This window comes from Podarcis filfolensis (assembly GCF_964270895.1).
Source record: "Podarcis filfolensis genome assembly, chromosome: 13".
NCBI lineage: Eukaryota > Metazoa > Chordata > Lepidosauria > Squamata > Lacertidae > Podarcis > Podarcis filfolensis.
In genome coordinates this window covers 24,984,177-25,006,700 of record NC_139615.1, presented here as the reverse complement: position 1 = coordinate 25,006,700, position 22,524 = coordinate 24,984,177, and the positions used below count along the sequence as shown (strand labels likewise).

At 41.9% G+C, this 22,524-nt stretch overlaps 2 protein-coding genes across 2 annotated transcripts in view; one reads left to right on the top strand and one right to left on the bottom strand.

Annotated features, from left to right (window-relative positions):
- The window catches only part of LOC310748627 (vomeronasal type-2 receptor 26-like), a gene marked incomplete at both ends in the record, with an annotated part of 390,828 nt that overhangs the window by 89,352 nt on the left and 278,952 nt on the right, over nucleotides 1–22,524 (top strand). The window lies entirely within an intron of this gene.
- LOC310748649 (olfactory receptor 10A7-like) lies at nucleotides 11,922–12,734 on the bottom strand (the record flags this gene model as incomplete). The annotated part of the gene is made up of 1 exon (XM_083584498.1): nucleotides 11,922–12,734. One exon carries the CDS (start codon nucleotides 12,732–12,734, stop codon nucleotides 11,922–11,924), a length of 813 nt encoding a protein of 270 aa, XP_083440624.1.

Below are 22,524 nucleotides of genomic sequence, written 5' to 3'. Positions count from 1 at the left end.
GTGGCGCTGTGGGTTAAACCACGGAGCCTAGGACTTGTCGATCGGAAGGTCGGCGGTTCGAATCCCCGCGACGGAGTGAGCTCTCGTTGCTTGGTCCCAGCTCCTGTCAACCTAGCAGTTCAAAAGCACCGCAAAGTGCAAGTAGATAAATAGGGACCGCTACCCGGCAGGAAGGTAAACGGCATTTCCGTGTGCTGCTCTGGCTCGCCAGAAGCGGCTTAGTCACGTTGGCCACGTGACCCGGAAGCTGTCTGCGGACAAGCGCCGGCTCCCGGCCTATAGAGCAAGATGAGCGCGCAACCCCAGAGTCGGTCACAACTGGACCTGATGGTCAGGGGTCCCTTTACCTTTATTGTATGTAGTCATCAGACTGTCACAAAGCAAAAGTTTCACAATCTTAGTCAACGTGATGCCTTCATGATGTTTCAGACAAAATTCCTATTAGCCCCAGCCAGCATTGACATGGTTAGAGATTATAAAATTTGCTGTCCAACAGCATGTTGAAATGACAAGGTTTGGGAAGGCTGCTCTGGAGAACACAGGACAGAAGCCATTTGGAGATGGCTTCTATGAAAGAGATGACAGAAAAGCACTGGAGCTTTGGGCAGCCACATGTTAACAAGTCATTTCTCTGAATAGCCACATCCAAAGATTTCATGGAACAATTGTCAAGATTAGCACATTATCCTTGCAACATCAGGGCTGTTTCAAATAGCTCTATGTAGCCTCAGTGATCACAATGCAATTTGTTCACATGGAGTGACTTATTGCACAGTGGGACATTCTTTTCATGTTAGCACAAAACTGCTGGAAAAAAATAGCATTTCTGCTATTGTGATAAAAATAACTTCAAGAGATCTAAATTAAGTGAACAAAAAACAAAAACCCAACAACAACCAGACAATACAGCACTGAATTTTGGTGGAAAAGATGAATTGCGGAATGTAATCACTGTTATTTTTAATGTTGCATAATCCGGCTGAAGTGTTTTTTTTTTTTTTTAAGTGCCATTGTATTTCAATGGAGAAGATAAGTATTCCCTCTGAAAACTGTTCCTAATAAAAAAAATTGGGGGAAGTAGTTATTTAAAAAAATATATTATTATTATTTTTTTAAAAAGTATGAATATGGTCAACCCAAAATTAAACGCTTTTCAGTCACACTTATTTCAACAAGGGAGGTTTAAAGACCATGGTGATTCTGTCTTTGAAGTTACTGGCATACGGTGGTGCTTAAGACATGTTTGTTTCCATATACATTTTATCACTGAGAAGCCAACATGATAGCAATAGATGATTAAATCTCACTTTTACTTAGAAAGGTTATTGTGTATGCATTCATGCAGCATTAATTATTGTAGAAACCTTTTAAAGTTATACAGACATATTTGGGAGTAGGTCCCTTTGAACATGGTGGGACTTACTTCTGAGTAGACAGTAAATAGAACTGCATTGTAGATCAAGTTGAAGTCAAAATACAGTGGATCTTTCTGTAGAGTAAAACAGTCTTGGTTCTTTCTCCTGTTAATTTTTTTGTAGTAAAGTGTCTCACTTACCAGCATAATAAACGCGAATAAACACCAGTGCAGGAAATGCCAGCTGAAATTTCTTAGTGAAGCAAAATAAAATCTTGAAAGAGATGGAAACGTGGATGGGTCTGGTGGTTCTTCCACACCCAACTGTTCAAATGAAGAAGAAAATAATAATATAAAATAATTTTTCTAAAACAGGGAAATTTCCTTTCATTTCCCAGTACATTTCTGATTAAAAAATACTGAAGAGTGAACAATATTCAGTCTCTCTTACTCTCACCACTTTCCGCTTACAGATATCATCTGCCTATAGGATGGGCAGACTGATTTCAGAGGCGTATCTCAGACGTTTGTGTACCCCTAAGGAACAGGATTGTGCAGGAACCTTGGGGGTTTCTAATAGTTTGCATCCTGTTCTCTATTACACAAACTTTTGTTTCATTTTCCAGCAATAAAAGTTAATTGAATAAGTTATAAAAGTTGTTCAATGACTTCCTCCCACTTTGAAATACCATTTTCAATCCCATTTGTCTTATTTACATTATAAGATCATTTCCTTCTCATTTGTTTCACTACGGTCATCTGCTGTAAGAAACTATGGTCAGTAGCCCATTTTGGCTCACCAGGCAGTATCATTCTGGGGAGGCGGAGACTGAATTATGTGACTTCAATTGGACGCCTACAATGAGTCTGCAAATGTGCAACTGTATGTGCATAGGGGTCACTTCACATGATAAGGAATCCCAATTGCATAAATTTCAGGATTCCTAATTGCATGAGTAGGGCCCCACAAGTGTACCTTTGTACGAGCAACAGTCTAAACTCCATGCAGAATTTTAAATGAATACAGATACATTGCAGTAGACCCTGTTTTTGTGATCCTGCTTCTAACCCCTGCCCACCCCTTGACATGCAAATCAATGAACTCAACAAGGTAGAGTATTTTTTGTCATTTCATAGCACAAAAGTATTCTCACAGTCCCTTAGCTCCTATTATAGTGCATTAAGTCCAACTGAGCATAGCTCAGTGCTACTTGCAGAAGATCTAAATCTGTGGTATCAACCATTTAGAAAGCTTGGGCAGCAAGTGATCACATATATCAGTCATCTGATATCTCATCCACTAAACAGGTAGGGAGGGAACCTTTAACTTTTATGAACTGCGACATTTTTGAGCTTTCCTGACTACAGTATCCCTCTAGTGGAACAATTTGGTTTGGCAACCTACTGGGGGAATTTTCCATCTGTTGATTTGGGGATTTCCATGAGAAAGACAGACTGTGAGACCGACCTTGACGCATAGATAAGAAGGGTTATGAGCGGAAGGACAAGATCAGCTAAAGCCAAAACACTGCAAACTACTTTAACTTCTCAGCTGCGCAGATCCTCTGTCCCCACAATCCCTGTGGCACAAGTGGAAGATATAGAACAACCTAGGCCGGAAGGAATGGCCTCAGGTGGGGACTTTACTTCAGTGTTAAATAAAATATTTGAAAAGTTGGAAGGTTTAAGTAAACAAGTCTCCGACCAGTCAGATAAGATAGACCAAAACACCGCAAGCATTAATAACTTGACTCAACAAGTAAACTTAAATGCACAAACTATTGGAAAGTTGGTGGAAGACACTACTGCAAACCGTAAAATTGCTGAAGAGGCAAAGCAGAAAGTTGAAGAAGTTCAGGGAGAAATCAAACCTATGCGCAAACAGATAGGAGAACACCAGGCACTGCTGTCTATGATCGAACTGAAAAATAAGGAAAACAATTTAAGGATCAGATCTGTACCGGAAATTGATAATGAAAATCTAACTGAGTACCTCACGAAGGAATTTACACAATCTTGGCCCTTGGAAGAAGAAAAGGACTTTAAAATTGTGAGCGCATTCAGACTGGGAAAGGGAGGGAGGAAGATTAAGTCGAGAGACTGTCTAATCTCCCTCAGAACGAGGGAGGAAAGAGACAAAATCCTGAGTGCGCACTTCAAGACGCCATTAGAGATCCAAGAATCAAGGTTGGAAATTTATAAGGATATTCCTAAGCATTTGTTGGAGCTCAGAGTGAATTACGGTGATCTGGTGCAACTTCTGAGAAGCAACAGGATTATCTTCAGATGGGAATTCCCCCAAGGGATTTCCTTTACCTTCAGAGGGAAAAAAGTTAAAATCAAATCGGTGGAAGATAAAGACAAATTTTTGAACGACTACGGAGAAGACCTTCAGAAAGGGATTGAAGAGCCAAGCGATTCAGGATCGGGATCATCAAGTCTAATACCTGCACCTGGGGAATTGAAAGATCCTAAAGATACGCCACTTCCGGGAGCAACAGGAGGAAAATAACACCATCTCAACATGTCTCTGCAACTACTAAGTTGGAATACCAACGGTCTAAACTCCCCGGAAAAGAGGAAGAAGGTTTTTCATTTATTAAAAAAGGAACAATTGGACATAATTTGCTTGCAGGAAACACATGTGATTAGGCTGCACAGAAAAGTGTTAATTAATAAAAAATTAGGCCAAGAATTTATCTCATCAGACAAGGTTAAAAAGAGAGGTGTGGCAATTTATGCAAAAGAAAGCCTATCACCAAAGCTTCTTTTTAAAGATGAACAAGGAAGAATTTTGGCAATAGAAATCCAAACACAAGGAGAGAAATTTCTGATCTTAGGAATTTATGCACCAAATGAGGGGAAATCAGAGTTTTACAAGAAATTGCATGAGACGTTGATGGACTTTATTGACTATAACAATATTATTATGATGGGAGACATGAATGGAGTGGTGTCCACGAACATGGATAAAGCACAAAGACAGACCATAACGAAAGAGGGCAGACTACCAAAAACCTTTTTTGAACTGACTGACAATATGGATTTGATTGATATTTGGAGGACCAAAAATCCCCTAGGCAGAGAGGGAACATTCTTTTCTGAAGCCAAAATGACATGGACAAGGATCGACCAAATTTGGACAACTAGAGGCCTGGCACCTAAAATAAAAAAGGTGGAAATCTGCCCAAAAACCTGCTCCGACCATAATGCGGTAAAGATGGAAATGAAACTAACACCTATCGGTTCCTTCAGATGAAGGATGAATGACACCTTACTAAGAAACCAAGATATCGTAAGGAAGGCCCAAAAGACTCTGAAAGACTATTTTGAAATTAATATGAGAACTATGGTTGAAAAAAGAACGGTTTGGGACGCAAGCAAAGCGGTCATGAGAGGGTTCTTGATTCAACAGAATGCAATAAAAAAGAGATCTCAAAATGAGAAGAAAATGAAAATTTTGGAAAAAATAAAACAAGGGGAGAAGAAGTTAAGAGTTAAACCAAACTCAAAAGAGATTCTAAGAGAGATTAAGTTATATCAGGTGCAATATATGAAATTGATTAATGAAGAAATAGAGTGGAAAATTAAACAAATGAGACAAAAGACTTTTGAGTCAGCTAATAAATGTGGGAAATTATTGGCGTGGCAACTGAAAAAAAGACAGAAGTTAAATACGATCACAAATCTTGATATCAATGGAAAAAACATACAGAACCCGGAGGAGATTAGAAGGTGCTTTCAGAGATATTTTAAACAACTTTATACGCAAGGGCCGCAGAAAGAAACTGAGATAGACCAATTTTTAAGAACCAATGGATTACAAAAAATATCTTCAGAAAATAAATTAGTATTGAACCAGCAAATTACAGAACAAGAAATTGAAGGTGCCATTCAGAACATGCAACTGGGCAAATCTCCAGGACCGGACGGACTAACCTCCAAATACTACAGAACTTTAAAAGATCTCTTAATTCAACCATTAAAGGAGGTGTGCAATGAGATTTTGGAAGGGAAAAAGGCGCCTGAATCGTGGAAAGAAGCATACATCACATTGATACCCAAGACAGAAGCTGAAAAGACACAACTAAAGAACTACCGTCCTATCTCCCTTTTGAATGTGGATTACAAAATCTTTGCAGACATTTTAGCTAGCAGACTTAAAAAAGTATTAATGGAAGTAATACATAAGGACCAGGCAGGCTTTCTCCCAGGCAGACACTTGTCTGATAATACAAGGAATATAATTGACATTCTGGAGTTGTTGCAAAGGAATATCAACACGAAAGCTGTTTTAGTTTTTATTGATGCGGAGAAAGCCTTTGATAACATTTCTTGGAGTTTTATGAAGAAAAATTTGAAAGGGATGGGAGTGGGTCAGGGGTTCGAAAATGGTATAGGAGCAATATATTCAGAACAAAAAGCGAAATTGATTGTAAACAATGTGGTGACTGAAGATTTTAGGATAGAAAAAGGAACACGTCAGGGCTGCCCTATCTCTCCATTATTATTTATCTCGGTCCTGGAGGTGCTGCTAAACATGATAAGAGGGGACCGATTTGTAAAAGGTATTCAGGTCGGAGCCAAACAATATAAATTGAAAGCCTTTGCAGATGATTTGGTTCTAACTTTACAGGAGCCGGAATCCAGTATGAAAAGAGCTTTGGAATTGATTAAAGAATTTGGTCATGTGGCGGGATTTAGACTAAACAGGGTAAAAACTAAAGTATTAGAGAAGAATTTAACTCCAATGGAAAAGGATAGGTTTCAGAATGAAACAGGCTTAATGGTGGTTAAGAAAGTGAAATACCTAGGGATTAATATGACGGCGAAAAATTTGAACTTATTTAAAGAGAACTATGAGAAATGTTGGGCAGAAGTTAAAAAAGACTTAGAAATCTGGTCTAACTTGAAGCTTTCCTTGTTGGGTCGAATTGCAGCTATAAAAATGAATGTATTGCCTAAAATGCTATTTTTATTTCAATCCTTGCAAATTTTGGACAAGATGGATTGTTTCAAGAAGTGGCAGAGAGACATCTCTAGATTTGTCTGGCAGGGCAAGAAACCTAGAATTAAGTTTAAAATTTTAACTGATGCAAAAGAAAGAGGTGGATTTGCCCTGCCAGACCTTAAATTGTACTATGAATCAGCAGCATTCTGCTGGCTGAAAGACTGGCTGCTTCTTGAAAATACAGACATTTTGGATTTGGAAGGTTTTAATAATGTTTTTGGGTGGCATGCATATCTTTGGTACGACAAGGTTAAAGCTCATAAGGCATTCAAAAACCATATTGTCAGAAAATCTTTGTTTAATGTCTGGATAAGATATAAAGACCTGCTGGAAAGTAAAACCCCAAGGTGGTTGTCACCTATGGAAGCTAAGGCTCAGAAAAAGCTCAATATGGAGGCTAAATGGCCAAAATATTGGGAAATTTTGGAACAAGAAGGTGACAGATTGAAACTGCAGAGTTTTGAAAAATTAAAAGACAAAGTGCGAGATTGGCTTCATTACTATCAAATAAGAGAGGCCTATAATTTGGATAGAAAAATTGGCTTCCAGGTGGATAAATCGAAATTGGAAACAGAACTGTTAGAACCAAAAACTAAGATTTTGTCAAAGATGTATAACTTGCTGTTGAAATGGAACACGCAGGATGAAACGGTCAAATCAGCAATGATCAAATGGGCGCAGGATCTAGGTCATAATATTATGTTTGCTGATTGGGAGCAGTTGTGGACCACCGGTATGAAATTTACGGCATGCATTGCCTTAAAGGAGAACATTATGAAAATGATTTACAGGTGGTACATGACCCCAGTCAAGCTTGCTAAAATTTATCACCTGCCTGACAATAAATGTTGGAAATGTAAAGAAGCTGAGGGAACATTCTTTCACCTCTGGTGGACTTGCCCAAGAGTTAAGGCTTACTGGGAAATGATATATAATGAACTTAAGAAAGTACTTAAAAGTACCTTCCCCAAGAAACCAGAGGCCTTTCTCTTGGGCATAGTTGGCCAATGGGTGCCAAAGAAAGATTCTTTATGTATGCAACAACAGCAGCAAGAATACTTTTAGCTAAATATTGGAAGACACAGGATCTACCCACCGTGGAGGAATGGCAGACGCAAGTGATAGACTACATGGAGATGGCTGAAATGACTGGCAGAATCCGTGACCAGGGAGAAGAATCGATGGAACAGGACTGGAAAAAGTTTAAGGACTATCTACAAAAACACTGTAAAATCTTGGAGTGTCAATAGGATGTGGGAAGTAAAAGCAACAGGGTTTGTGTGACTTTGGCCAAAGGTGTGTGAAAAGAAGAATCTAAGAAAAAAAGGATAAGGGGTTATGAACAGAACAATATTATGTCATATTTTATAAGATGAGGTACGGATTAAAATAAATGGAAAATGGGGACATAATAATTAGAATATAATATTAAGTATGGTTGAAACAAGGTTTTGAATTTGCTGAATCTGATTGGAGTAAAGTGGAACACAAAAAAGGGGGATGTGAGGAGGTCAAGACAGAGGGGCATGGAACTTTATAAATTTAAGAAAGAGTGTTTTTCTTTTTTCTGTTTTTCTATTTTTCTTCTTTCATTTTTTTTTCTGTCATGTTGTTTTTCTTGAGCTTTATGTATGGAAATGATACATTTTGAAATGATGAATTCTTTGTTTTGTAAAACTTTAATAAATATGTATTTAAAAAAAAAATAAACAGGTAGGGAGGTAGCTATTTAAAGCCATACCTCTCTGAGGTCATCATCAATGCCACCTTTCCCATTGAATTCTCTTGATTTTCCTCAATAATGCCAGAATATGACTGAGAGAAAAAAGGACACCAGATATTCAGGCTATCTTGCTTTTCTTCTTCTTTTATTTTAAAACTAGGGAATGCCTACTCACTCTGATCACCAACCCCACCTACCCACCAAACCCTTTGACAACCCACATCCCTCCATACCTGGCCAACGCATGCTACTTTTACACCTGACTAAATGTCCTTTTCTTTACAAATCATCCACCCCTCCCCTATCCCCTCACAGCTCATCACCTGACTAAATGTCTTTTCCTCTACAAATCATCCACCCCTCCCCTATCCCCTCACAGCTCATCACCCACACAGCTTGCCCCAAGCCTCCCCTCCCCTCACCATTCACCCAACTCCTTTTATAAAAGGGTAGGAATTCTGCCCTTCCTGGACTCTGGGAAGGTCATGGAAGGAGCCCTCCACCTTATAGAGGTATGGTTCTGGGTAGGAGGGGAATTTCTTGATTGTGAAGGGTATCATACACCCTTACTGTATTATCAGGTGCTGAATTAAGTATGAAACAGGGGTGCCAACTTGAAGAAGATATTGTGGGGGCCCAGGTAAGCCCTGCCCCACATACTTGATCACATGACACAGTGCACACTCAACATTTGAATGGGAATGCCTATCAGCTTTGTGGGGGCCTGGCCACCTCAAATCTTTTATTGTGGGGGCAGAAGCCCCCCACAGCCCCTAGGAGTTGGCTCCAATGGTATGAAACGAGAAGTACAAGTGGACAAATAATTTAGATTCTCTTATTGCATGTTTTTTAGGTTTTAGTAGAATGGGGTTGGCTCTCTCTTTTTCTCTCACTTGGGACTGTATTGTCTTACAAATGAGTAGTAGCCCCGCTTCCACTGGATGCACAGTGTGTAAGTCCCCTTCAGCACAATTGGTCTTATCTCTGAGTAAACATGGATCAGACTGTAATGTTAATAGAATTATCACAGGGATGGGGAACCTGTGGCTCAACACATATTGGACTTTGACACATATTGGCCTTGACCAATGGCCATGCAGCCTTGTGCTGAGGGCAGTTGAAGTCACATCTGAAGGGGTGCCTGTTCCTCATCTGCAAATGATCTCATAGCAATGTACAGTAGCTGATTTGTGATTAGGTGTGCTGATAAATATTAGCACTGAAAGAGTAGTTAGGTGAACAGATTCAAAATAAGAAAGCAATAAAAAGGTAAAGGGACCCCCCCCCCCGACCATTAGGTCCAGTCGTGACTGACTCTGGGGTTGCGGCGCTCATCTCGCTTTATTGGCCAAGGGAGCTGACGTTTGTCTACAGACAGTTTTTCTGGGTGATGTGGCCAGCATGACTAAGCCGCTTCTGGTGAACCAGAGCAGCACACGGAAACGTCGTTTACCTACCCGCTGGAATGGTACCTATTTATCTACTTGCACTTTGACATGCTTTCGAACTGCTAGGTTGGCAGGAGCAGGGAACGAGCAACGGGAGCTCACCCCGTCGCAGGGATTTGAACTGCCGACCTTCTGATCGGCAAGTCCTTGGCTCTGTGGTTTAACCCATAGCGCCACCCGCGTCCCAAGACAGCAATACTGAGCCTCTAATAGCAAGTAGACCTTATCTTAATCTAGCAACAATTTTGCATGGCTATGAAAGATACAGGAACTCTACCCTCCTTTGAACAGGGATCCAGCACTGATAGTCCATAAAGTACTTCATAGTTATGGAAGCATTTCACAACTTAAAGAGCCACTGGCAGCAGGGCATGCCTTCTCCTTCTCCCTGCTGGCTTCCTTTGGGGAACATATAATGCTGTATATGAGACTTCATTTTTCTCCTGTCATGTTCCCCACATGATTCTCCTCCACCCATGATTAACTACTTTATGGACAGCCCCTCTAGGTGAGGAAGGCTTCTCCCTGCCCTGAAGGATGCACATTGCTCTCATGTAAGTCATGTGACTTGTATGGGGAGTGCAGCCCCAAAAGAGGTGCATCCCAATTTCCCTCTGCAAAATGTTAGAGGGCATGTCAAAGGGCAGTGGTGGCGGACCTATGGCATGCTCTGAGTGCCCTCTCTGTGGGCACGTGCGCCAACACCCCAGCAGGGCCATAGCTTCCATGCCAGTTGTGGGGGAGGAGGAGGAGAGGAGGGCTCGCACGTGCCGTCCAAAGCCTGCAGAACCTGGGCCTGGCGAGCGAGCGAGAGAGGGGCTGAGCAGGCGTTGACTTTTGATGCTCCAGGGCCTCCTGCCAGTCTGTTTTTCCTACTCGGGAGTAAGCCACCTTGAGTTCAGCAGGGCTTAACTCCCAGGTCAGTAAGCATATAAAGATGGCAACCTAAGAAGGGGCTGCTGGGTTTACGTGTTCGCTGAGCTTTCCTGCAGAAGCCAACAGAAAAATTCATTCCGTGGATGCTGTGATCAAATGACAGCTGAAGAAATGACAAACAACAACAACAACAACAACAACAACAACAACAACAACAACAACAACATAATACCCCGACCACCTGGCTGGGTTTATTTCTTTATTTCTATTTATTTGTATGTGCACACACAGACAATCATTATTATATCATATTAAGAATTGGGAGAGGGTGGCTCTTATTTCAGCCCTCCAGTGTACACTAGTGGCCAAAATTGTGGAACCTTCTGGAAAAAACATATTTCCGTGGTTTGATGGCACATAACACCACTTTGTCTGGGAGTAATACCAGTGCTTTTTTTTTCTGTGGGGACTCAGGGGGACGCATACCCCTAAACATTTTGTAAATTTAACAGGAGAAGAAATTCACTGTGTTTATTCTTCCTGATTTGAACTGTATTTATTTTTCCCTGGTGGAGATTTTCTTGAGTCAAAATGAGACATTTTTTTAGAAGGAAAAAAAGCACTGAGTTATACAATAAAATTATATATCAATGGAAAGATAATTTAATGAAGAATGTAATGCAATAACTTTTATGAAGTATTATTTATTACAACAGCAGTCACAAAGAAGAAAAGTGAAAAACAGAAAAAAAATGGGATATGCTGGTTAAATTACCATGTTGGCACTTTGTGATAAATAAGTGAGTTTTGGGTTGCAGTTTGGGCACTCAGTCACTAAAAGGTTGGCCATCACTGTAGTAGGCAGTCTCCAAACAACTCTCAAAATAATAAACTACATCTCAAATGATTCTTTGGGGTAAATCAGGATTGTTTTAAATTTATACTACATACTTACTAGTCATTGAATATGATTTATGTTAGTCTGATAGAACTCCATGCTTACAGCTATTTTAATCATTTTGCAATTACAGCTAAGAATACTAGGTGGTTATTTTTATTACATCTTTTTACAATTTCAAGGAATTTGTGCATGTTTCTGTGTATCTCCACCCCCTCTCATATATCCCCTTTTTTTGTAAAGGAAAACTGAACAGAAGGGGCAGGTTTCCATGAAGTACTCTGTACCTAGTTGTGATTCAGTTAAGTATTTGCTGTTTGGGTCTATGCTTTTAATGGCTAAGACTAAGTTATGCATGAACAACAACAAAATTCAGTACTCTCCTACTTGGGTCTGTTCTTTAAATGGGTTACAATTGAGCTAGCTGTCTGTATGACAAAATCCAATTTCAGCATGCTGTTTACTAGGAGCAGGAACTGTCCTTTGTGCTTCTTTTAGACACCACTTTATACATTCTGGTCATGCTCAATCTGTGGGAATTATATAGTACTGGCAATTGAAAGTATACTAATTTATATTTATTGCTTCCAAACATTATGATGAATGAATGATCATCTGTGAAAAAATAATTCTCTGTTCCTGGTCTTGGTCACCATCCTCTTAATGGCACCATTTACCTCCTTATTCCTTAGGGCGTAGATAATAGGGTTCAGCATGGGCGTGATGGTGGTGTACACTAAAGCCAAGTATTTGTCACTATCCTGAGTATTAAGTGATTTGGGCCTTAGATAAATCAAGCTGCCACTCCCATAGTACAGGGTGACCACCAAGACATGAGAAGAGCAGGTGGAGAAAGCTTTCTGACGCCCTTCTGAGGATGTCATCTTCAGGACGTTGGAAATAATCAGAGAGTAGGACACAATGATAAGGGAAAAGGGGGTGAAAATAACTAGGACGGCAGCTGTAAAGAGCTGCATTTCATACAAAGAAGTGTCAATGCATGAAAGCTTCATGAGTGGTGGGATATCACAGAAAAAATAATTAATTTTGTTTGATCCACAGAATGGCAGAGTGAAGACCCAAGCTGTCTGAAGCAGAGACACCAAGTTGCCCATGAACCATGAGAGGACAGTCAGTGAAAGGCAAACTTTCGGGTTCATGATGATCATGTATCTCAGTGGTTTGCATATGGCCACATAACGGTCATAGGCCATAACAGCCAGGAGGAAGCATTCTGATGCCCCTAAGAAAAGCAAGAAGAACATTTGTGTGGCACATCCAGTGTAGGAAATTCGCTTGTTCTCTGATAGGAAATTAACCAGCATTTGGGGGAGGGTCACCGAAGAGTAGCAAATGTCCAGGAAAGACAAGACCTTCAGAAAGAAATACATTGGTGTGTGAAGTGATGGATCTGCTATGACCATGATGAAAATGAGTATGTTCCCCAACACTATTATTATGTAAATCAATAGAAAGAAAATGAACAAAAACAGCTGCAGGTCAGGATGATTCATTAAACCCAAGAGGACAAATCCATTCTCTCTTGTAGCATTCATGCTCTTGTTTGACTCTTCTGGAAGAAGAAAAGAATCCAAAATGTGTTAAAGAAAGCTTAAAATTACATAGGTAAAGGTACCCCTGACCATTAGGTCCAGTCAAGGACGACTCTGGGGTTGTGGTGCTCATCTCGCTCCCAGGCCGAGGGAGCCGGCCTTTGTCCGCAGACAGCTTCTGGGTCATGTGGCCAGCATGACTAAGCTGATTCTGGTGAACCAGAGCAGCGCACAGAAATGCCATTTACCTTCCCACCAGAGTGGTACCTATTTATCTACTTGCACGTGACGTGCTTTTGAATTGCTAGGTGGGCAGGAGCTTGGACAGAGCAACAGGAGCTCACCCCATCGCGGGGGATTCAATCTGCCGACCTTCCAATCGGCAAGCCCCAGGCTCTGTGGTTTAGACCACAGTGCCACCGCCACCTGCATCCCTTAAAATAACATAGGAAGAAATAATTCCAATCAATGAAGCAGTAATAAAGTATTTGCATATTTACTGCTTCGAGTAAAAGCAGCAAGAAAGCACTGTGAGATTGCATTTTATTTAGTTAGTATTCTATGTAGTCATCAGACTGTCACAAAGCAAAAGTTTCACAATCTTAGTCAGCATGATGCCTTCATGATGTTTCAGACAAAATTCCTATTAGCCCCAGCCAGCATTGACATGGTTAGATTATAAGATTTGCTGTCCAACAGCATGTGGAAATGACAAGGTTTGGGAAGGCTGCTCTGGAGAACACAGGACAGAAGCCATTTGGAGATGGCTTCTGTGAAAGAGTTGACAGAAAAACCACTCGAGCTTCGGCAGCCACATGTTAACAAGTCGTTTCTCTGAATAGCCACATCCAAAGATTTCATGGAACAATTGTCAAGATTTGCACATTATTCTTGCAGCATCAGGGCTGTTTTAAATAGCTCTACGTAGCCTCAGTGATCACAGTGGAATTTGTTCACATGGAGTGACTTATTGCATAGTGGGGCATTCTTTTCATATTAGCACAAAACTGCTGGAAAAAATAGCATTTCTGCTATTGTCATAAATATAACTTCAAGTGATCTAAATTAAGTGAAAAAACAAACAAAACAAATACCCAACAAAAACCAGACAATACAGCACTGAATTTTGGTGGAAAAGATGAATTGCAGAATGTAATCACTTATATTTAATGCTGCATAATCTGGCTTTTTTTAGTGCCATTGTATTTCAATGGAAAAGATGTGTTCCCTTTGAAAACCGTTCCAAATAAATAAATTTGAGGAAGTAGTTATTTAAAATAAAAAATTATTTTTTTGAAGTATGAATATGGTCCACCCAAAATTAAAGGCTTTTCATTCACATTTATTTCAATAAGGGAGGTTTAAAGACCATGGTGATTCTGTCTTTGAAGTTACTGGCATACGGTGGTGCTTAATACATGATTGTTTCCTTATACATTTTATCACTGAGAAGCCAACATGATAGCAATAAATTAATAAATCTCACTCTTACATTGAAAGCTTATTGTGTATGCATCCATGCAGCGTTAATCATCATATAAACATTTTAATCTTATACACACATACTTGAGTAGGTCCCTTTGAATGTGGTGGGACTTACTTCTGAGTAAACAGTAAATAGAACTGCATTGTAGATCACGTTGAAGTCAAAATACAGTGGATCTTTCTATAGAGTAAAACAGTCTTGGTTCTTTCTCTTGTTAATTTTTTTGTAGTAAAGAGTCTCACTTACCAGCATATTGAATGCAAATAAACACCAGTGCAGGAAATGCCAGCTGAAATTTCTTAATGAAGCAAAATGAAATCTTGAAAGAAATGGAAATGTGGATGGGTCAGGTGTTTCTTTCACACCCAACTGTTCAAATGAAGAAGGAAATAATAATATAAAATATTTTTTTCTAAAACAGGGAAATTTCCTTTCATTTCCCAATACATTTCTGATTAAAAAATACTGAAGAGTGAACAATATTCAGTCTCTCTTACTCTCATTACTTTCCGCTCATAGATATCATCTGCCTATACGATGGGTAGACTGATTTCAGAGGCATGTCTCAGACTTCTGTGTGCCCCTAAGGAACAGGATTGTGAAGGAACCTAGGGGGTTTCTAATAAAGCTTACATCCTGTTCTCTATTAGGTAAACTTTTGTTTCCTTTTCCAGCAATAAAAGTTAATTGAATAAGTTATAAAAGTTGTTCAATGACTTCCTCCCACTTTGAAATACCATTTTCAATTCCATTTGTCTCATTTACATTATAAGATCATTTCCTTCTCATTTGCCGTTTTGCCGTGAGTTTGTGGGGAGGACCGCTTCCCCTGGAAGCCCATTTTCCACCTTGGGCCTGGGGGGCTGGCCCCATACTCCACCACAGCATATAAGGCTCCAAGGAGGCCTCGGGACATTGATGCTGCCACTTTGCCTATGAGTCTTGGGGAGGACCGCTCCCCCTTGAAGCCCATTCTCCACCTTGGGCCTGGGGGCGGGCCCCATACTCACCTCCGCAGCCTATGGGCTCCAGGGAGGCCTTGGGTGTGTGGGGTGGGGTGGGTGTTTAGTTGGTTGTGGGAATTTGTTTAATTTAATTATGTTGTGTTTGTAACTTTCTGTTTTTTTGTTTTTATAGTTTTAGTGTTCTGTTAGTTTGTTTTTTGTATAGGTTTTAATTTGATTTTAAGGGGAGGGGTCAGGGCTGCCTGGGAGTGGGTCCCAGCAAACAAAATGGCTGGGGCAGGTTCCACGGGGGGGGGGGGGGATGCACTGCGACAACCGATCTCAGTGATCATGGGTAGGAGGAGGCGTTACACTAAGACCAGACCATGTCACTACCGAGGAAGAGGAAGCAGGCTTAGTCGTTGTCTGAGGACTATCCCTGCCTCCAGGTCTGGTCCTGACCGGACGGATGCTGGAATCAGCAAGGGATACCCACACAACCTGAAGGTGCTGCTGTGCAATGCCAGGTCAATGATCCATAAAACCATTGTGATTCATGACTTGATCGTGGATGGAGGATTTGACCTGGCATGTGTAACAGAGACTTGGTTGGATGAAGCAGATGGGCCTGTCCATGCCGCTGCTTGTCCACCAGGTTTCTCTTACACACAGCAACCCAGGCCTTGTGGGTGGGGAGGGGGGGTTGCAGTGATTTTTAGGAAGTCATTAGTTTGCACCAGGCGTCCTATTGGAAAGACCCAGTTCTCTGAGTGCATGTTCTGGAAGTTGGGCAATAGGGGCAGTACAGGATTCCTATTGGTGTACTGACCTCCCCGCTGCACCAAGGATTCCCTGCCCGAGCTGCTTCAGGTCGTGGCGGATGTTCTCCTGGAGACACCTAGTTTGGTTGTCCTAGGGGATTTTAACATCCATGCCGACACGACCTTACAAGGGGCCACTCGGGACTTCATGGAAAGCATGGTCTCCATGGGGCTGTCCCTGAATAAGTCTGGCCCAACTCATAGCCACGGGCATGCCTTAGACCTGGTGTTCACCTCTATGGATGTTGGTGATCTGACACTAAGTAAAAGCGAAACCAAAGAAGTGCCATGGTCAGATCACTTCCTGGTGCAACTGGACTTCTCCACGACCCTTCCCCTCTGCAGGCAGGTGGGACCGATTCAGATGGTCCGCCCCTGCCACTTAATGGATCCAAATGGTTTCCAGAGAATGAGACAGAATGAGACAGGTTTAACGGTGGTTAAGAAAGTGAAATACTTAGGGATCAACATGACAACTAAAAATGTGAATCTGTTTAAAGATAATTATGAAAAATGCTGGACAGAGGTAAAAAAAGACTTAGAAATTTGGTTAAAATTGAAGCTTTCCTTGTTGGGTCGAATAGCAGTTATAAAGATGAATGTATTGCCTAGAATGTTATTTTTGTTTCAAACATTGCAAATTGTTGACAAGATGGACTGTTTCAAGAAGTGGCAGAAAGATATTTCAAGGTTTGTCTGGCAGGGCAAAAAGCCCAGGATAAAATTTAAGATATTAACTGATGCAAAAGAAAGGGGGGGGGGATTTGCCCTGCCAGATTTTAAACTTTATTATGAATCAGCGGCTTTCTGCTGGTTGAAAGACTGGCTACTTCTTGAGAATACAGATATCTTGGATCTAGAAGGGTTCAATAATATTTTTGGGTGGCATGCATATTTGTGGTATGACAAGGTCAAAGCTCATAAAGCTTTTAAAAACAATATTGTCAGGAAAGCACTGTATAATGTCTGGATTAGGTATAAAGACCTGCTGGAGAACAAAACTCCCAGGTGGTTGTCCCCAATGGAGGCAAAGGCTGTGAAAAAACTTAATATGGAGTCTAAATGGCCGAAATATTGGGAAATTTTGGAACAAGAAGGGGATGTAATGAAATTGCAGAGTTATGAGAAATTGAAAGATAAAGTGAGAGATTGGCTCCATTACTATCAAATAATGGAGGTTTTTAAGTCAGACAGGAAAATTGGCTTCCAGGTGGAAAAATCAAAACTGGAGACAGAACTATTAGAATCCAATACTAAGAATTTGTCAAAAATGTATAACTTGCTGTTGGAATGGAATACACAGGATGAAATAGTTAAATCAGCTATGATCAAGTGGGCACAAGATATTGGTCATAATATTATGTTTGAGGACTGGGAACGGTTCTGGACCACCGGTATGAAATTTACGGCATGTAATGCCTTGAAAGAAAATATTATGAAAATGATTTATAGGTGGTACATGACTCCAGTCAAGCTCGCAAAAATTTACCACTTGTCTGATAATAAGTGTTGGAAATGTAAAGAGACTGAAAGTACATTCTTTCACCTTTGGTGGACTTGCCCAAGGATTAAGGCTTTCTGGGAAATGATTTATAATGAAATGAAAAAGGTATTTAAATATACCTTCCTGAAGAAACCAGAGGCCTTTCTCCTGGGTATGGTCGGCCAATTGGTGCCAAAGAAGGACAGAACATTTTTTATGTATGCTACAACAGCAGCAAGAATACTCATCGCAAAGTATTGGAAGACACAAGATCTACCCACCTTGGAAGAATGGCAGATGAAAGTGATAGACTATATGGGACTGGCAGAAATGACCGGCAGAATCCGAGACCAGGGAAAAGAGACGGTGGAAGAAGATTGGAAGAAATTTAAGGACTATCTTAAGAAACATTGCAAAATTATTGAAGGCTAGAACGATGTTGATTCAGAAATTAAGGAGTTAAAAGCTGTAATGATTATGTGATTAAGAAAAGAAAGGTTAAAAAGTACATAGAAATTAGGGAAAGGATTTGTTGAATTGACTTAATTAGAGAATGGAATACAGAAAGGGGAGGTATGAGGAGGTCGGGAAAGTAAGTTTTATGAATATAAGGGATGGAAATTATACCTGTTTTGTATGTGTGTTTCTTTTTCATATTTGGAGTGTATGTATTGTTATTGTTTTTGTTGTTATTGTTCTGTTTACTTTGTTTTATATAAATTCCTAAACTTTTAATAAATATATTATAAAAAAAACAACCAAATGGTTTCCAGAGAGTGGTAGGGAATGTTTTATCCCATGTTGATGGCCTTTCAGCTGATTCCCTGGTGGCCCGCTGGAATGTGGAGTTAACCAGGGCTATTGACTGTTTGGCTCCAAAGCGCCCTCTCTGATTGCATGGAGCCCGGGCAGCCCTGTGGTTTTCCACGGATCTGAGGGCAATGAAACAATCGTTGAGATGGCTAGAGCGCCGGTGGTGGATAACCCATTCTGAATCTGACCGGACACGGGTTAGAGCTCAATGTTGAGCCTACCAAGTGGCGATAGCGACGGCGAAGAAGACTCTATTGCATCTGCGGAAAACAGCAGCAGGAGACTCTTTCAGGTGGTTCACAATTTAGCAGAGCCACCTGCTGCATCAGGGCCCAGTATGGGCCACATGATCTCCTGCAATGATTTTGCAAAGTTTTTTGCAGATAAATTCACTCAGATTCGAGAAGAGGTAGACTCCACCGTGGGAGCAGGGCCGGGGCGGGAGAGTGCTAGAATCCTGTCTAGTCAAGTTGTGTGGGATCAGTTCCAATCTGTTACCCCCGAGGATGTGGACAGGCTGCTTGGACGAGTGAAACCAACCACTTGTCTCCTTGATCCTTGCCCATCTTGGCTCATAAAAGCTAGCTGGGAAGGACTGGGCGATGGGCTTCGTGGGGTGGTGAATGCTTCCCTCCGTGAGGGAGCCTTCCCAGACCCGCTGAAAGAGGCGGTTATTAAACCGCTTCTTAAAAAACCATCTTTAGATGCGGCCACGATGGCCAACTATCGCCCAGTCTCAAATCTTCCATTCTTGGGCAAGGTGATTGAGCGAGTGGTGGCTGAACAACTCCAGGCACACCTGGAAGAAGCGGACCATTTGGATCCCTTCCAGTCGGAATTCAGGCCTCATCATGGGACTGAATCTGCCTTGGTTGCACTGGTTGATGATCTCCGGCGGGCTAGGGACAAAGGTGAGAGCTGTTTCCTTGTTCTGCTGGATCTCTCAGCGGCGTTTGATACCATCGACCATAACATCCTTCTGGACCGTCTTGAGGGGCTGGGAGCTGGGGGCACTGTCATACAGTGGTTCCGCTCCTTCCTCCTGGGCCGTGTTCAGAAAGTGGGGGGGGGGATGAGCGTTCAGACCCCTGGGCTCTCACTTGTGGGGTGCCTCAGGGCTCTGTCCTCTCCCCCATGCTTTTTCAACATCTACATGAAGCCGCTGGGAGAAATCATCAGGGGATTTGGGCTGGGTGTTCATCAGTATGCGGATGATACCCAGCTCTACCTCCCTTTCAAATCAGAACCAGTGAAGGCAGTGAAGGTCCTGTGTGAGTGCCTGGAGGCGGTTGGAGGTTGGATGGTGGCTAACAGATTGAGGTTGAATCCTGACAAGACAGAAGTACTGTTTTGGGGGGACAGGAGGCGGGCAGGTGTGGGGGATTCCCTGGTCCTGAATGGGGTAACTGTGCCCCTGAAGGACCAGGTCCGCAGCCTGGGAGTCATTTTGGGCTCACAGCTGTCCATGGAGGCACAGGTCAACTCTGTGTCCAGGGCAGTTGTTTACCAGCTCCATCTGGTATGCAGGCTGAGACCCTATCTGCCTGCAGACTGCCTCGCCAAAGTGGTGCATGCTCTGGTTATCTCTTGCTTGGATTACTGCAATGCGCTCTATGTGGGACTACCTTTGAAGGTGACCCGGAAACTACAACTAATCCAGAATGCGGCAGCTAGATGGGTGACTGGGAGCGGCCATCGAGACCACATAACACCGGTCTTGAAAAACCTACATTGGCTCCCAGCACGTTTCCGAGCACAATTCAAAGTGTTGGTACTGACCTTTAAAGCCCTAAACGGCCTTGGTCCAGTATATCTGAAGGAGCATCTCCACCCCCATTGTTCTGCCTGGACACGGAGGTCCAGCGCCGAGGGCCTTCTGGCAGTTCCCTTGCTGCAAGAAGCCAAGTTACAGGGAACCAGGCAGAGGGCCTTCTCGGTAGTAGCACCCGCTCTGTGGAACGCCCTCCCACCAACCAGATGTAAAAGAGAAAAATAACTACCAAACTTTTAAAAGACATCTAAAGTCAGCCCTGTTTAGGGAAGCTTTTAATGTTTAATAGGTTATTGTATTTTAGTGTTTTGTTGGAAGCCGCCCAGAGTGGTTGGGGAAGCCCAGCCAGATGGGTGGGGTATAAATAAATTACTATTATTATTATTATTATTTGTTTCACAACGGTCATCTGCTGTAAGAAACTATGGTCAGTAGCCCATTTTGGCTCACCAGTCAGTATCATTCTGGAGAGGTGGAGACTGAATTATGTGACTTCAATTGGAGGCCTACAATGAGTCTGCAAATGTGCAACTGTATGTCAATAGGGCTCCCTTCACATGATAAGAAATCCCAATTGCATAAATTTCAGGATTCCTAGTTGCATGAGTAGGACCCCACAAGTGTACCTTTGTACGAGCAACAGTCTAAACTCCATGCAGAATTTTAAATGAATACAGATACATTGCAGTAGACCCTGTTTTTGTGATCCTGCTTCTAACCCCTGCCCACCCCTTGACATGCAAATCAATGAACTCAACAAGGTAGAGTATTTTTTGTCATTTCACAGCACAAAAGTATTCTCACAGTCCCTTAGCTCCTATTACAGTGCATTAAGTCCAACTGAGCATAGCTCAGTGCTACTTGCAGAAGATCTAAATCTGTGGTATCAACCATTTAGAAAGCTTGGGCAGCAAGTGATCACATATATCAGTCATGTGATATCCCATCCACTAAAAAGGTAGGGAGGTAGCTATTTAAAGCCATACCTCTCTGAGCTCGTTGAGGTCATCATCAATGCCACCTTTCCCATTGAATTCTCTTGATTTTCCTCAATAATGCCAGAATATGACTGAGAGAAAAAAGGACACCAGATATTCAGGCTATCTTGCTTTTCTTCTTCTTTTATTTTAAAACTAGGGAATGCCTGCTCACTCTGGTCACCAAGCCCACCTACCCACCAAACCCTTTGACAACCCACATCCCTCCATATCTGGCCAACGCATGCTACTTTTACTTACTACATGTCCTTTCCTTTACAAATCATTCACCCCCTCCCCTATCCGGTCACAGCTCATCACCCGCACAGCTTGCCCCAAGCCTCCCCTCCCCTCACTATTCACCCCAACCCCTTTTATAAAAGGGTAGGAGTTGCGCCCTTCTGGTGCTCTGGGAAGGTCATGGAAGGAGCCCTCCACCTTATAGAGGTATGGTTCTGGGCGGTTCCTGATTTTGCATGATTTTGTCTTGCATCTGTACCCCCAGAATGGAATCCTTGCATAAGTGCCAGGCCAACTGCACTTTAGGCCCAAATAAATTGTGCATAGATTGTTCCAGCATCCACAGTGAAAAGGATCAAGGAACATAGAAAGAACATTGACTGGTGCTGGCAGCAACTTGGGAAAGATGCTTCTACCGCCTCCCCTTTCATTGCTTTCAGGTTTAATAACAGAACTGCTGGGAGTCTGAACCATTCAAGAATTGCTCCAAGGATACAACCAAATGTGCACATAGTCAAATCTTTTTCTTCTGCTTTTCCATTAGTGATCTATAAAGGTAAAGGTAAAGGGACCCCCGACCATTAGGTCCAGTCGTGGCCTACTCTGGGGTTGTGGTGCTCATCTCACTTTATTGGCTGAGGGAGCCGGCGTACAGCTTCCAGGTCATGTGGCCAGATTAACAAGCCGCTTCTGGCGAACCAGAGCAGCGCACAGAAACGCCGTCTACCTTTCCGCCAGAGTGGTACCTATTTATCTACTTGCACTTTGATGTGCTTTTGAACTAATCGGTTACAAATTAATAAGCAACAGTAAAGCTCAGTGATTCATTCTCCCACAACCCCTTGGTTATACTACTACTGCAGTGTACATGGGCCTGCCCTGGAATATAGTTTTATAACTTCAAATAGCACAATAAATTTGACTGAGATGGGGAACGTATCATAACCAGTTTTTAACAATCACCACTGAATGTCAGTTCATTTCCAAGGTGTTGGTGTTGACCAGTAAGTAGGGCTGGGGGGGCAGGGGATGAGTAAGTTTGCATTTAAAGGTGAACCTACAGAATTTACACTTCCCAAAACAATATGTGAAATGGCTTGCAGCCAGCCTTTGACATTGCTCCTTC